Below are 15,000 nucleotides of genomic sequence, written 5' to 3' on the forward strand. Positions count from 1 at the left end.
GAGAGAGAAAGAGAGAGAGAGAATAAAAAGATGATAAATCTTGAGGTCGGTCTCACATACCGTAAGCCCTGTTTATTGTGGCTCGTTTATAGAAGTCATAAATGGGTTGTTTACACGACGGTCGAATCTAATTTGCATATCGAATTAAACTCCTTTGTTTCTCCTGATCAATGACTTCTCCCCCTCCCCATTCCCCCTCTCCCTCCCCCTCCCCTCCCTCCCTCCCTCATCCCTCTCCCCTGCATTTGCTCTTCGTATGAAATCTTTTTCTTTGCAAACGTCGAGTTCTTTGATCATGCATGCAACGTGAAGGTCATGTTGCATGGCGAGTCATCCGGGATTCTGTTTACCGTATGGAAAGGTCCTGAGAATTCGTGCATGATAATACCCACAGGCGAGCAAAACATGCACATGCACTGCAGTAGAAGCAGGTATTCCTTACGTTGGGTTTTGTGTATCTTGTGGCCTTTGTTGTCGAGGGAGAGGCATGGAGAGAGGAAGAAGGAGGAGAGGGAGAGGAAGAAGGAGAAGAGGGAGGGGGAGATGAAGAAGAGGGAGAGGCATGGAGAGAGGAAGAAGGAGGAGAGGGAGAGGGAGAAGGAGAAGAGGGAGGGGGAGATGAAGAAGAGGGAGAGGCATGGAGAGAGGAAGAAGGAGGAGAGGGAGAGAAAACGAGAAGAGGGAGGGGGAGATGAAGAAGAGGGAGAGGCATGGAGAGAGGAAGAAGGAGGAGAGGGAGAGGGAGAAGGAGAAGAGGGAGGGGGAGATGAAGAAGAGGGAGAGGCATGGAGAGAGGAAGAAGGAGGAGAGGGAGAGGGAGAAGGAGAAGAGGGAGGGGGAGATGAAGAAGAGGGAGAGGCATGGAGAGAGGAAGAAGGAGGAGAGGGAGAGGAAGAAGGAGAAGAGGGAGGGGGAGATGAAGAAGAGGGAGAGGCATGGAGAGAGGAAGAAGGAGGAGAGGGAGAGGGAGATGAAGAAGAGGGAGGGGGAGATGAAGAGAGGGAGAGGGAGAGAGAGGAAGAAGGAGGAGAGGGAGAGGAAGAGGAGAAGGAAAAGAGGGAGGAGGAGAAGATGAAAAGAATCTTGAGAAGGTCAAGGCGCGATGAAGAAGAGGGAGAGGCATGGAGAGAGGAAGAAAGAGGTGAGGGGAGAGGGAGAGAAGAGAGGGAGGGGGAGATGAAGAAGAGGGAGAGGCATGGAGAGAGGAAGAAGGAGGAGAGGGGAGAGGAAGAAGGAGAAGAGGGAGGGGGAGATGAAGAGAGGGAGGGAAGAGATGGAGCGGAGGAAGAAGGAGGCGAGGGAGAGGAAGAAGGAGAAGAGGGAGGGGGGAGGAAGAAGAGGGAGAGGATGGAGAGAGGAAAAAGGAGGAGAGGGAGAGGAAGAAGAGGAGAAGAGGGAGGATCTCCCCACCCCGGGGAGAAAGATGAAGAAGAGGGAGAGGCAAGGAGAGAGGAAGAGAAGGAGAGGAGAGGAAGGGAGAAGGAGATGGGGGAGAGGGAGGGGGAGATGAAGAAGAGGGAGAGATGAAGCATGGAGAGAGGAGTCCCAATGGAGAGAAGAGGAGAGGGAGAGGGAGATGAAGAAGAGGGAGGGGGAGAGAAGAAGGAGGGAGAGATGGGGATAGGGGAAGGAGGGTGAGGGTAGAGGAGGAGAGGTAGAGGAAGATGGAGAGGGAGGGGGAGATGAAGAAGAGGGAGAGGCATGGAGAGAGGAAGAAGGAGGAGAGGGAGAGGGAGATGAAGAAGAGGGAGGGGGAGAGGGAGAAGGAGAGGGTGAGGGTGAGGGTGAGGGAGAGAAAGAGGGAGAGAGAGAGAGAGAGAGAGAGAGAGAGAGAGAGAGAGAGAGAGAGAGAGAGAGAGAGAGAGAGAGAGAGAGAGAGAGAGAGAGAGAGAGAGAGAGAGAGAGAGAGAGAAAGAGAGAGAGAGAGAGAGAAAGATAGAGAGAGAAAAAAAGGACAAACAATCTTAAGGAGAGTGAAGGGAGTAGAGAAAGAAGAAGAAAAAAAAATCCAAAGAAAGAAATACACACCACGGAAAACAAAGCAGAAAATACAATGCACTCTACAGCAAACACAAACAAACAAAGTTCTCGTTCTAGCCCAAACCGCAAAGTTATTTAAAATTTCAAAAGTTAATTTATTTATTCAACCCTAAATTGCAAAGGGAGTATCCCGTGACCTTATTATTTACGCGAAGGAAATCGATATAGTTAAACTCATCCCACTGATTTTCTCGTGATGACAGCTGCGAGGTCTACGTCAAAGGGAACTGCATTGCACCGCATTGTGCCAGACGCCCTTTTTATGAAGGCGTCTGCTAGGGCATAGAAGATGTGCTTCTCGCGGATGGATGGATGCTTTCTCTCGCTCGCTATCTCTCTCTCTGTCTTTGTCTCTCTGTCTGTCTGTCTGTCTCTGTCTCTCTCTCTCTCTCTCTGTCTGTCTTTGTCTCTCTCACTCTCTCTCTCTCTGTCTGTCTGTCTGTCTTTGTCTCTCTGTCTGTGTGTCTGTCTCTCTCTCTCTCTATCTGTCTTTGCCTCTCTCTCTCTGGCACTATCTCTATCTCTGTCTCTCTAGCTCTGTCTCTATCTCTGACTCTGTCTCCGTCATTATCTCTGTCTCTGTCTGTCTCGGTCTCTATCTCTCTCTCTCTCCGTCTCTGTCTCTCTGTGTGTCTAAGTCTCTCTCTCTCTCTGTCTCTCAATATGAATACATATATCTATCTATTTATCTACCTAACTATCTTATATATATATATATATATATATATATATATATATATATATATATATATATATATACATATACACACACGCACACACACACACACACTATATATACACTTTCCATCTTCTACGCGAGCAAAAAGCTTAAACCAAAACCGAAATGCAATCCTTGATTAGTTCCTCCTCGAAAAGGTCAGAGTGCGTGGGTGAAGTGAGAGTGAGGACACTCCGTTACGCCTTCGCCTCATGCACTCACCTGAAGGAGAAGTGGGAGGAGCCACAGGAGAGGAAAATTAGGTGCTTCGTGGCGATTTAAAATAGCAACAACAACAAACAAAGGAATAGGGGAGGTATGGTTTCGGAGGTGCGGGGAGGGTGGAAGAGAGAGAGAGAGAGAGAGAGAGAGAGAGAGAGAGAGAGAGAGAGAGAGAGAGAGAGAGAGAGAGAGAGAGAGAGAGAGAGAGAGAGAGAGAGAGAGGAGAGAGAGGGAGAGAGAGAGAGAGAGAGAGAGAGAGAGAGAGAGAGAGAGAGAGAGAGAGAGAGAGAGAGAGGAGATAGATAGATAGATAGATAGATAGAGAGAGAGAGAGAAGGAGAAAGAGAGAGAGAGAAGGAGAGAGAGATAGGAGATAGATAGATAGAGAGAGTGAGAGAGAGAGATAATTGGAGAGAGAGAGAGAGAGAGAGAGAGAGAGAGAGAGAGAGAGAGAGAGAGAGAGAGAGAGAGAGAGAGAGAGAGAGAGAGAGAGAGAGAGAGAGAGAGAGAGAGAGAGAGAGAGAGAGAGAGAGAGAGAGAGAGAGAGAGAGAGGGAGAGAGGGAGAGAGAGAAAGAAAGAAAGAGAGAGAAACAGAGAGAGATAGAGAGAAAGAGAGACAAAGACAAAGAGAGAACAGAGATACAGACTAAAAAAGATCAAGAGAAACAATACGAAACAGACAAAACAAACACACACACAACCTTCCACACAGCCACACAGCCAAAATAGACAACCAGATAGACAACCAACCAGTGACCGAGGGACAAAAAAGAGGGAGTGCACGAGGGAGGCAGACATCCCCTCCCCCTCCCCCTCCCCCCTCCCCCTAGTCCAGCGCTATTGTCATGAACGAGACAATAGAACGAAGATGATAGCGATGAGGGCGGACACGGTGATCCGGTAATAATATTATTTTTTTTTCTTTTCTCCTTTTTCTTTTCTAAAGGGGGGGGGGGAAGGGAGAGGAAGGGAGGAAGGGAGAGGAGGGGGAGTGGGGGGGGGGGGAGTGTAGGCTCCATTCATTCACGGGGATGAAAAAACAAAGCTGATAGTGTCATCTGCGTGAATCCTCCCTCATTGCACAGTCATCCTGCTCAACGTACCTGCATCAGAGGGAATTTTGGGCCTTTTGCAGTTGGTTTGTTTTCTGTTTTGTCTGTGTATTATGTATGTGTCTATGTGTGTATGTGTATCTATGCATATGTATCTATATCTGTCTGTCTACTTCTATCTGTCTATTTACTTACCTACCTATCTATTTACCAATTTGTATAGCTATTTGTATGTATGGACTGTGATGCTTTCTATGATTTCTCTCTCTCTCTCTCTCTCTCTCTCTCTCTCTCTCTCTCTCTCTCTTTCTCTAAGTCTTGGACAAATCTTTTAGAAATGTGTTATTCCACACTTCCATCACAGCATGTACATTTACATAGACATATCCTCACATTTGTAAATAATATCCATATATGGGCTACGAGTGAGTTGCTACATACATGTGCAAAACTTTACATGAAACATGTACATGCAAATGATCAGTTGCACAGATTCACAGTCACACTAAACTCGACCATTTTGCACAGCGACTCTAAGCTTTGTTGAACAGAACTGGGCCTTTTAAACCGTGCAACAATAACAAATGATCAAAATTAATTGCAGAGTTTGAACCTACAGAACGCCTGTCAACTGAACGCAGGTGGAACAGTCATAAAATAACATAGAAACAGTTGATTAGCATTGTGTTAACCTGCATGGATCACCTGGGAGTCCACCGAGGGATAATGCATGACACACTCTCGACATGCATAATCTCCCCTGACTCATCAACATCATGCACGAGATGTTGTCATTATTCATCATCGCAAGGGCACAGAATACGTACACGGACATGAACACAAACACGCACGTATTCAGACATCTACGGTTACGCACAGACACTCAAATGCATACATCCACGTACATGGACAGATACAACCTCAAATACAGTAGACAGGCACAGACTAACAGACACACACAAAAAAATCACACATATACAGACACACGCACAAACACTCTCTCTCACTTACACACACACACACACACACACACACACGCGACAAACACACACACACACAAGCACAAACACACACACACACACACATACACACAAACACACACACACACATACATACACACACGCACACACACACACACACACACACCTCGCGAACCAGCCATAGCTGCTCTGGATCATCTGTCAGTCACGCGACCTGACACAATGAGTCAATGACAGACATCGTGCATGCCAGACGGAGACACGCCCTGTCACCCAGACTCTATTATAAAAAAAATAATGCCCCTTGCAGTATGACTAAATCCCCAGCGCTTTTAGTGGGAAATCCCAGGATATTTTGCGGTTTCTTGGACCCTTAAGCGATGGATTATCTGTCATGTCAGACGGTAAATGTGAAATGCGTTTGTCACTTAGATGCGTTAATGTTGCGAATATCATGCAAAGCCCCATTGTTTCTATTTTGATTATGCCACTGTTATTATCTAAAAGCGAAAATTAGAATTGTTATAATTAGCAACTGTCATTCCTTGAATTTTTGTTTGATGTAATTCCTCTATAATTATCAATATCCTTATCCTTATTAACATCCTCACTATACCATCATCTTCATTATCATTATTCGCTCTTTCTCCATATCACTTTCTTTCTTACCATTATCCCATGCAAAACTATCATCTAACTGTGATATAACCTTTACCTTATAATATAATGACAGTAATTATCCCTATGACCCTCGTTCATATCAGCCATCAGTGCTTTTGTTATAATTACTTTGTTCGTTTTTTATATCGTTATCTTTTTTATCACTAATATGTTATGAACATAATCATCCTTATCGTATGAAACATTATTAACAAAGCCATTATTTTTGCTAGGGTGTCAACAGATTGTGTCATCGGTATTGCATGTATAACAAGCTTTTCTAGATAGTGTATTCGGGATCATGTTGAAAAAGATGAAAAAAGAAGAAGCTGAAGAGAGAGAGGGAGAGAGACAGAGAGAGAGAGAGAGAGAGAGAGAGAGAGAGAGAGAGAGAGAGAGAGAGAGAGAGAGAGAGAGAGAGAGAGAGGGGGGGGGGGAGAGATAGAAAGAAAGATAGGGAGAGAGAAAGAAAAATGGGGAGAGAGAAAGAAAGATAGGGAAAGAGAAACAAAGAGAGAGGGAGGGAAGGAGTGAGAGAGAGGGGGAGAAGGAGAGAGAGAGAGGGAGAGAGAGAGAGAGAGAGAGAGAGAGAGAGAGAGAGAGAGAGAGAGAGAGAGAGAGAGAGAGAGAGAGAGAGAGAGAGAGAGAGAGAGAGAGAGAGAGAGAGAGAGAGAGATGAGTAGAGGAGAGAGAGAGAGAGAGAGAGAGAGAGAGAGAGAGAGAGAGAGAGAGAGAGAGAGAGAGAGAGAGAGAGAGGGAGGGAGAGACTTTGACCTTGGCAAGTTTATTGAGACAAGTGACAAGTGATTTCAAAAGGATGAGTTAACATAGGTTATCCTCACCCCAATCTTAGTCCCTCTTTGGGCTCACATATATTTTACAAAACCTTACTGCTATGAGAGAGAGAGAGAGAGAGAGAGAGAGAGAGAGAGAGAGAGAGAGAGAGAGAGAGAGAGAGAGAGAGAGAGAGAGAGAGAGAGAGAGAGAGAGAGAGAGAGAGAAACTTTTTGGTAACCGAAATGAGAAGACTGCCTGGTCGACGATCTGCCAAGGCCTTAGAAATTCTGCGAGCTTTGAGCACTATGGAACCGCACGTTTAAACAACTGCACAGGTATATCTCTCAGAAACAGTATTTTGATAGTATTATACCATATATTTCATGAACAACAGAGTCACTAATGACGTAGATGTATATTCTACAACGGTAACGGTTTCTCTCTCTCTCTCTCTCTCTCTCTCTCTCCCTCTCTCCACCTATATATACACACACATATATATGTAAGCACACACGAACTTATATCGGTATTTATCTATCTACATATATACATATGTATACATATTTACGCACACACGCAATTCATCAATCAGTTTTAAGGAATAAAAGAAAGATTTATAACAACAGACAAATTCTCAGAAATAGAAATGACCTGGAAATACGAAAAGAGAAGGAAATAAGTTTGGAGATTAATCAGGATAATGAGAAACAAACACACGGGATTAATGAAATGAATCGATGACGCAACACTGAGATTATTATTGGATTAAAATCTGCAGGTTTAATATATATTGAGAGAGAGAGAGAGAGAGAGAGAGAGAGAGAGAGAGAGAGAGAGATAGATAGAGAGAGAAAGAGAGATATAGATAGAGATAGATAGATAGATAGATAGATAGAGAGAGAGACAGAGAGATCCAGATCCAGAGTAGAACACAAGAAACAAACGAAACGGAGAAAACAAACGAGACAAAAATAAAGAAAAAAAGAACACACACACACAAAAAGCAAAAGACATGGCAGTGGACCGCCTCTAAAAGCAAGTTACAGACACAAGCAGGCGAGGCGGGCAGGACACGGGTCGGAAGGACATGGCCCGTAAAACTCCCTCGGACAAAATGATTCTCATAGCTTCTTTTATCTCCTTTTATTTTCCTTTCTTTTTTTTTCTTTTTTTAAGCAAACGACAAACTGAAACTATATTTATTCTCTTCGAATGTGAAAAGGAAAGAGAAGAGAGAAAGAATGAAGACGAGAGAGGTGTCTAGAAAATAAATAAAAAAAGGAAGAGAAGAGGGATAAAAAAAAGAGAGAGAAGGAAGAGAGAGGTGTCTAGAAAACAGATAAAAAAGGGAAGAAAAAGGGGATATAAAAAAGAGAGAGAGAGAAGGAAGACAGATGTGTCTAGAAAATAGATAAAAAAAGGAAGAGAAAGAGGGGAAAAAAAGAGAGAGAGAGAGAGAAGGAATCTGATGGTCGCCTGAGATTTGTGATGAGAGTCTGAAAAATTGCGTGACATCTTCCCGGGAGATGAGATGCCACGGGATTCTTATGAGAAAAGAAGAGAGGTGGATGAGTGAGTGGTGTGAGTTAGGGAGGGAGGAAGGGAGGAAGGAGGGGAGGGAGGGGAGGAAGGAGGGGAGGGAGGGAGGAAGGGTAGGGGAGGGAGGGAAGGAGGGAGAGAGGAGATGGAGTAAGGGAAGGAGGGAAGGAGGGAGGAAGGAGGGGAGGGAGGGAAGGAGAGTAGGGGAGGGAGGGAGGGAGGGAAGATGGGGAGGAAGGGAGGGGAGGGAGGGGAGGAGGGGAGGAGGGGAGGAAGGGAGGAAGGAGGGGAGGGGGGGGGAGGGGAGGGAAGGAGGGAGGGTAGGGAAGGAGGGGAGGAAGGGAAGGAGGGAGAGAGGGTAGGGGAGGGAAGGAGGGAGGGTAGGGAAGGGGGGAAGGAGGGAGGGGAGGGGAGGAGGGAAGGAGGGAGGGTAGGGGAGGAGGGAAGGAGGGAGGGTAGGGAAGGAGGGAGGAAGGGGAGGGGAGGGAAGGAGGGAGGGAGGAAGTAGATGGAGTAAGGGAGGAAGAGAGGGTAGGGTAGGGAAGGAGGGTAGGGGAGGGAAGGAAGGAGGGTAGGGGAGGGAAGGAGGGAGGGTAGGGAAGGAGGGAAGGAGGGAAAGAGGGAGGGAGTAGATTAAGTGAGGGAAGGAGCGAGGATAGGGGAGGGAAGGAGGGAGATAATGAGAGAGGGAAGGATGCAGAAAGAGAAGAGAAGAGAGAAAGAAGAGTAAAGGAGAAGAGAGAGAGAAAGAGAGACAAATAAACAGAACGAGAAAGAGAAAGATAATCAGACAGACTGGCAGAAGGAAATAAATAGACTGTGGGACAATACTGAATAAGAAATAGAAATAAAAAGAAAGTAAGAAAAAGTGAAAAAAAAGAAAAGAAAAGAAGTGTTAAAGGAAATGAGCACGATAGGACACCAGATAATGTTTAGGGTCACACCTTTCTGCACATTAGCAACTCTTAATGTGGCTAACTGGCAACTCAGGTCTTCCTGTTACATCCAAAGGCTTTTGCGAAAATATTTTTGGATTTGGGTCCATGCGAATGATAGTGTTGACGATTATATTACTGATATTGATATTATTGAGTTTGTGTATCATTATCATTATCACTATCTTTTGTTGCTATTGTTGCAATCATTACCTATAGCATTTTCATCATCGCGATCATTGAAAATAATGGTGATGATGATGTTGATCACCATTAATGTGAATTTAATTTCTTTATACTATAGAAATTATCATAATGATCATTGTTACTGTTATTATTATAATTATCATTACCATTAAGTTATGTTGCTATTAGTAATAATACCAGTTGTTTATCATCATCATTTATACTGTACTCACCATTATAATGATCATCATTGCTATATAATTATAAAAATAAAAAAGTGTTAATATCCTTATCAAAACTATTAATATCAATCATCTATAATCATTCCCAATTCTTTTATCATCGTTATCAGTCTCATCACATCAGAAGTCACGTCCCTCTTCCACAAGCTAATTGGTTCGTATACAATGGTCGTGTCACTTCTGTTTATTCACAATAAGTATTTTTACCTTCTATAATCAAACCGGATATTCTGCATGATAATATCGGAATTGGAAACATAAAACTTGATAAATATTTGAAGCGTTAGGTCTTTAGAAAGGATGTGATTAAAATTAAGAACGTGAATCACATTCTGGTTGACGTCAACAAAAAAAAAAAAAAAAAAAAAAAAAAGTTTTTTAATTATGTTTATTCATTATTTTGCTTTGTGTTCTGACAAATATAAGCTAAATTAGAATTCAATTAGAACCAAATAAGAACAGCCATAAATCGCAACGGGAAAGAGAATGAATTACGGTTGACACAAGACATATATGTTCCATACAAAAAAAAAAAAAAAAAAAAAATACAAACGCTAAAACTCTATATTAACCATCCTCATCATAATCACCATAATTACCATCACCATCACCACCGTCCCCGCAGTACCATTTCCAACACCAGTAACAACACCAGAGCATCTTACTACAAGAAAAAAAAAGTTATAATGGACCCGTAGTCGACATGTAATTAAAAAAAAAAAAAGCACGTTTCCTCATTTTCGGATAATTGGTAATTTCGGGTCATTCGGTTTCGTTCGGGATGTGGAGCCGATAAGGGAAGGAAGAGGAGGAGAGGGTAATAGGTAGGAAGAGATGGATTACGATTGAGAGAGAGAGAGAGAGAGAGAGAGAGAGAGAGAGAGAGAGAGAGAGAGAGAGAGAGAGAGAGAGAGAGAGAGAGTGAGAGAGAGTGAGAGAGAGAGAGAGAGAGAGAAAAAGGTAAAGAGAGAGAAAGAGAGAGAGAAAGAGATAGAGAGAGAGAGAAAGAGATAGAGAGAGAGAGAAAGAGATAGATAGATAGATGTAGAGAGAGAGATGGAGAAAGAGAGATGAGAGATGAGAGAGAGATGAGAGATGAGAGAGAGAGAGAGAGTGAGAGAGAGAGAGAGAGAGAAAGAGAGAGAGAGAGAGTGAGAGGAGAGGAGAGAGAGAGAGAGAGAGAGAGAGAGAGAGAGAGAGAGAGAGAGAGAGAGTGAGAGAGAGTGAGAGTGAGAGAGAGAGAGAAAGAGAGAGAGAGAGAGAGAACGATAAAGAGAAGTGGTATAGGAATAACAAATCTAATATAAGTAATGTATTTAATTAGGATTCCTATTCAATTACAGGTGATGAATGGTTCGGTAATCAACTTAATACACTGAGATACTGGATATAATTATATTGTTATATCTTACTAATTAACTACTTTATTATCATTGCTATCACCATCATGGTTTTTAATATCTTTATTCTTATAATCATTATCATTGCCATTATCATTATGATTATTGATACTGTCAGTATTATCATCATTATCATTATGATTATTATCAAAATCATTATCATTATCATTATCATCATTATTATCAGTATTATTGTCACCATAATCAGTTTTATAATTGAAATTTTATAACTACTTATATAATCATCCTGTCTTACAATCATTATCATTACCAGCATTACTATCATGCCTATCATATACCAAGCAACAATTCCCAACTGAAGGCTCCTAGGCATTTATAAGAAAAATGTAAGTAAATCCAAAAAAAGAAAAAGAAAAAGAAGAAGAAAAGAAAACACAAACACACACACACACACACACACACACACACACACACACACACACACACACACACACACACACACACACACATATATATATATATATATATATATATATATATATATATATATATATATATATACACACATTCCTGATTCAATGTTTGTAAAAAGTTTTCTTGCGTAGATATATAAATTTACCACAATAAAGCTACTGAGGGATGTATCTAATTGCATGCTCAGTTGCAGAAGCCTTTTGATTAATCGATAAGACAGGGCGAAAGAGTTTTAAAAATGGTTTAAAAACTTTAGTATTTTGATACAGGCCTATTTCAGGTTTGACGTACAGAAAATATAGTAAGAAAAGAAAGGGTATATAAAATATCAAAGAAATAGAACTCATTAAGTTCAATTTAGGAAAAAAAGGGAAGGTTAAAAAATGATGCGAAAAATGACATACAAGTGTATATGAAAAATATAAATAAAAACTCGCGATATGTTACGAAACTGAACGAAATTATACTCACATATTTCAAAAAAATTGTTAGTTGTACATCGGATTGTTGGATCAAAGTAAGGGGTTAGGTAACTCGCTGTAAAGGAAGAATTTATAAATAAGGAAAAGAAGGGATAGCAAACAAAACAAAACAAACAAACAAAAATACATACTATGAAAGATAATAGTTATACAGACATGCATGACACATAACACATGACACATAAAACAAGAACAATAAAAAGAACACATACTATAAAATCTTCTTGCACAACCATGCAGTATATAAGAAACGTGAGAAAAAAATAAAAACTTACACTACTTAAGTTGAACATCTATGAACAGCAGTAAAAATGTAAGTTTCACGGGCTACAAAATATAGTTGATGTACACCGATGCATTATATAAGGGATGTGAAAGTAAAAAACAAATTTCACACACTGCAGTTTGGTAGAGCAACCATGCATAACATATGGGACATGAAAGAGCAACAAAATCATTTCACTATAAATTGTAATAGTTGTACTACCGTGCATTATAAAAAAAAGAAAGAAAAAAAAAAGGGTTACGCTCTACATAATACTTTAGTTATCCCACACTTGCAACAAAAACAACAGACCTTCCCCCAAGACACAAATAACTCCCCAGATTACCTCTATAACCTCGCTCCACAAACCCTTAAAAGCTTAACTAAACACACCACAGAAACAATCATGGTGTATACATAATGCAGTAAACACAGACCCAGTCTATCCACAGCGTGACGTTTTCAAGGGGCGGGAAAAGCACAAGGGAAGACCGAGTCGAAGACATTTTTCAAGGGGCGGGAAAAACACAAGGGAAGACCGAGCCGAAGACTTTTTCAAGGGGCGGGAAAAGCACAAAGGAAGACCGAGCCGAAGACTTTTTCAAGGGGCGGAAAAAGCACAAGGGAAGACCGAACGCAAGACTTTTTCAAGGGGCGGGAAAAGCACAAGGGAAGAGCCGAAGATGGTACACAGCATCTCGCTCTCACCGGCACATATGTTCTCACGGTGGGGTACACATCCTCATAGACAGTAGATGGGGTACTTCCTTATATAGAGTAATTGGGGTACATTTGTTCGGTACACACGGAGAGGCACAGGCGCAAGCACAGGAACACAGAGACAAAAGACGGATGTGTAAGCTCGTGTGTGTGTGTGTGTGTGTGTGTGTGTGTGTGTGTGTGTGTGTGTGTGTGTGTGTGTGTGTGTGTGTGTGTGTGTGTGTGTGTGTGTGTGTGTGTGTGTGTGTGTGTGTGTGTGTGTGTGTGTGTATGTGTGTGTACTACATGTACACGCTCGCGTACAAACACAAAAATACACATAAGCTACATAAAACTGAGTAAAGAACAACATTAATAAAAGAAAAAGCACATACAAGCGACCTTGAGCTTCACACGAGAGCTATAATGTAGAAACACATGGCAGACACGAGCAGTAACTTAGCGTTTCTGCGCTATAAATACGCTACATACGCCGCTACGCCCCTTTCGCTCCACTCGACACTGCTTCAACCTTGAGCTTTGTTTGTCACGCAGGATTTTTTTTGACGAAATTCCTTAAAATTCTAAATTATTTGAGATATTATTTTGTGTTACTCTGAAGGAAAAAAAAAAGAAAATCGGCGAATATTTGTCCCTCGTGAAAACAAGAAAAATGAAAGATTGGAGAGATAAAATTTCTCGCTAATTAAATTAAACGGAAAGAAAGAAAATGCAAGAGGAAAGGAAAGAGGATAATATATATATATATATATATATATATATATATATATATATCAATATATATTATACATATATTAAATATATACATATATATATACTATATATATATGTATATCACTCATTCATATTCAACTATATTAAATATATATAAATATATAAATATATATATATATATAATATATATATATATATATATATACTATATACACACACACACACATATTATATATGTATACACACACACACACATACACACAACACACACAAACCACACACAACACACAAACACACACACACACACACACACACACATATAAAAATATGTATATATATACATGTACATATATGTATATATATGTATATTTACATAAAATATATATACATTTATATATATATACATATATATATATGGGTTATATATATAATATATATATATATATATATATATATATATATATATAAATAATATAAGTTATGTATATATAACATATACCATAATGAGGAAACATGTGAATGAATATCCTCCTAATTCGACAAGAACTCCATATATCACCGGAGCAAGAACTACCCCTACCCTAAATTACCTCCACACCCTACCCCTACCCCACTACCCTGACCCCTATACTACCCAACCCACACAACCACTCTACTCAACTAACCAACCCCCCCCTTGGGTTAAAGACCCCCTAAGAAAAAGCCGGATAATAACCCTCGCGTAGAACTATTCATATTCCACAATTCCCCAAAAATATCAAATTTAATCCCAAAATTCCTAAAATCAATAATTAAAAATTCAATCAAAATACCAAAATATCAACAATTCTATTCTAAAATATCCAATCTACTAAATCACATTCTATATTTTCCTAACAAAAAAATCCCAACCCAAACTATTCTAAAATAAAATCAAAGCCAATTCTAAAAAAAAAAAATCAATTCTCAAAATAAAAATATCATTTCTAAAATCAAAAAATAATCTCCGAGGAGAGGAGCAGGGGGAGGGGGGAAACGTCAGGGAGAGAAGAGATAGGGATCACAAGCCTAAATTGAGCCTAGTGTCCCCCCTCGAGACAGTGTCCCACTAACTAACATAAGTTTTCATTTTTGGAAAAACAAAAAAAAAAAAAACCCCCACCCCCGCTACATCCCCCAAACAACCCACACATAAACCCTCCAAAATATCACAACAACACCAAACAAACTAAAACAACACACCAGAAACACTCCAAAATCCCGCGACCCCCACACCCACTCAACAAACAATAAAAAACCCCCCAACCCTCCTTAACATAAATGAACCGAGGGCGGGGGGGAGGGGGGGTGGGCGTGGGGGGGGAGGGGGGTGTGAACGGGGGAGGTGGGTTGTTTGTTGTTGTCTTGGTTTACGCGTGGTGTGCGCGTGGTGTTCTTTTCTGCTCGTTGCGCATTATCTCTTGAAGAGCTGTTGTGGGTAGGAGTGGTTTTTGTTGGGGGGGGGGGTGTATGTATTGTTCATTTTTGTCTATTTTGATCTGTCGTCTTGGTGGTGTATTGTTGTGTGTGTTGAGTAGGGTAGTAGTATGGATATTTTTTATGGTTGGTGTATTATTCTGTGTTATTATTTGTCGGAGGAATGTTTATTTTTGT

At 41.0% G+C, this 15,000-nt stretch overlaps 1 protein-coding gene across 5 annotated transcripts in view; it reads right to left on the minus strand.

Moving 5' to 3' along the window:
- LOC122262340 (phosphatidylinositol 3,4,5-trisphosphate 3-phosphatase TPTE2) overlaps positions 1-15,000 on the minus strand; it is an 85,221-nt gene that overhangs the window by 37,768 nt on the left and 32,453 nt on the right. Inside the window, exon 2 of one of the 5 annotated variants that reach the window (XM_043030345.2) lies at positions 11,659-11,724. The exons of the other annotated variants lie outside the window; for them this stretch is intronic. Within the exon in view, the coding sequence (XP_042886279.1) occupies positions 11,659-11,660 (2 nt within the window). The 5' untranslated portion in view covers positions 11,661-11,724. The remainder of the gene's footprint in view (positions 1-11,658; positions 11,725-15,000) is intronic. 5 annotated transcript variants of the gene reach the window in all.

This window comes from Penaeus japonicus, unplaced genomic scaffold (assembly GCF_977035675.1).
Source record: "Penaeus japonicus unplaced genomic scaffold, GWHDUDI00000001_assembly GWHDUDI00000029, whole genome shotgun sequence".
In the NCBI taxonomy this organism is placed as follows: Eukaryota; Metazoa; Arthropoda; class Malacostraca; order Decapoda; family Penaeidae; genus Penaeus; species Penaeus japonicus.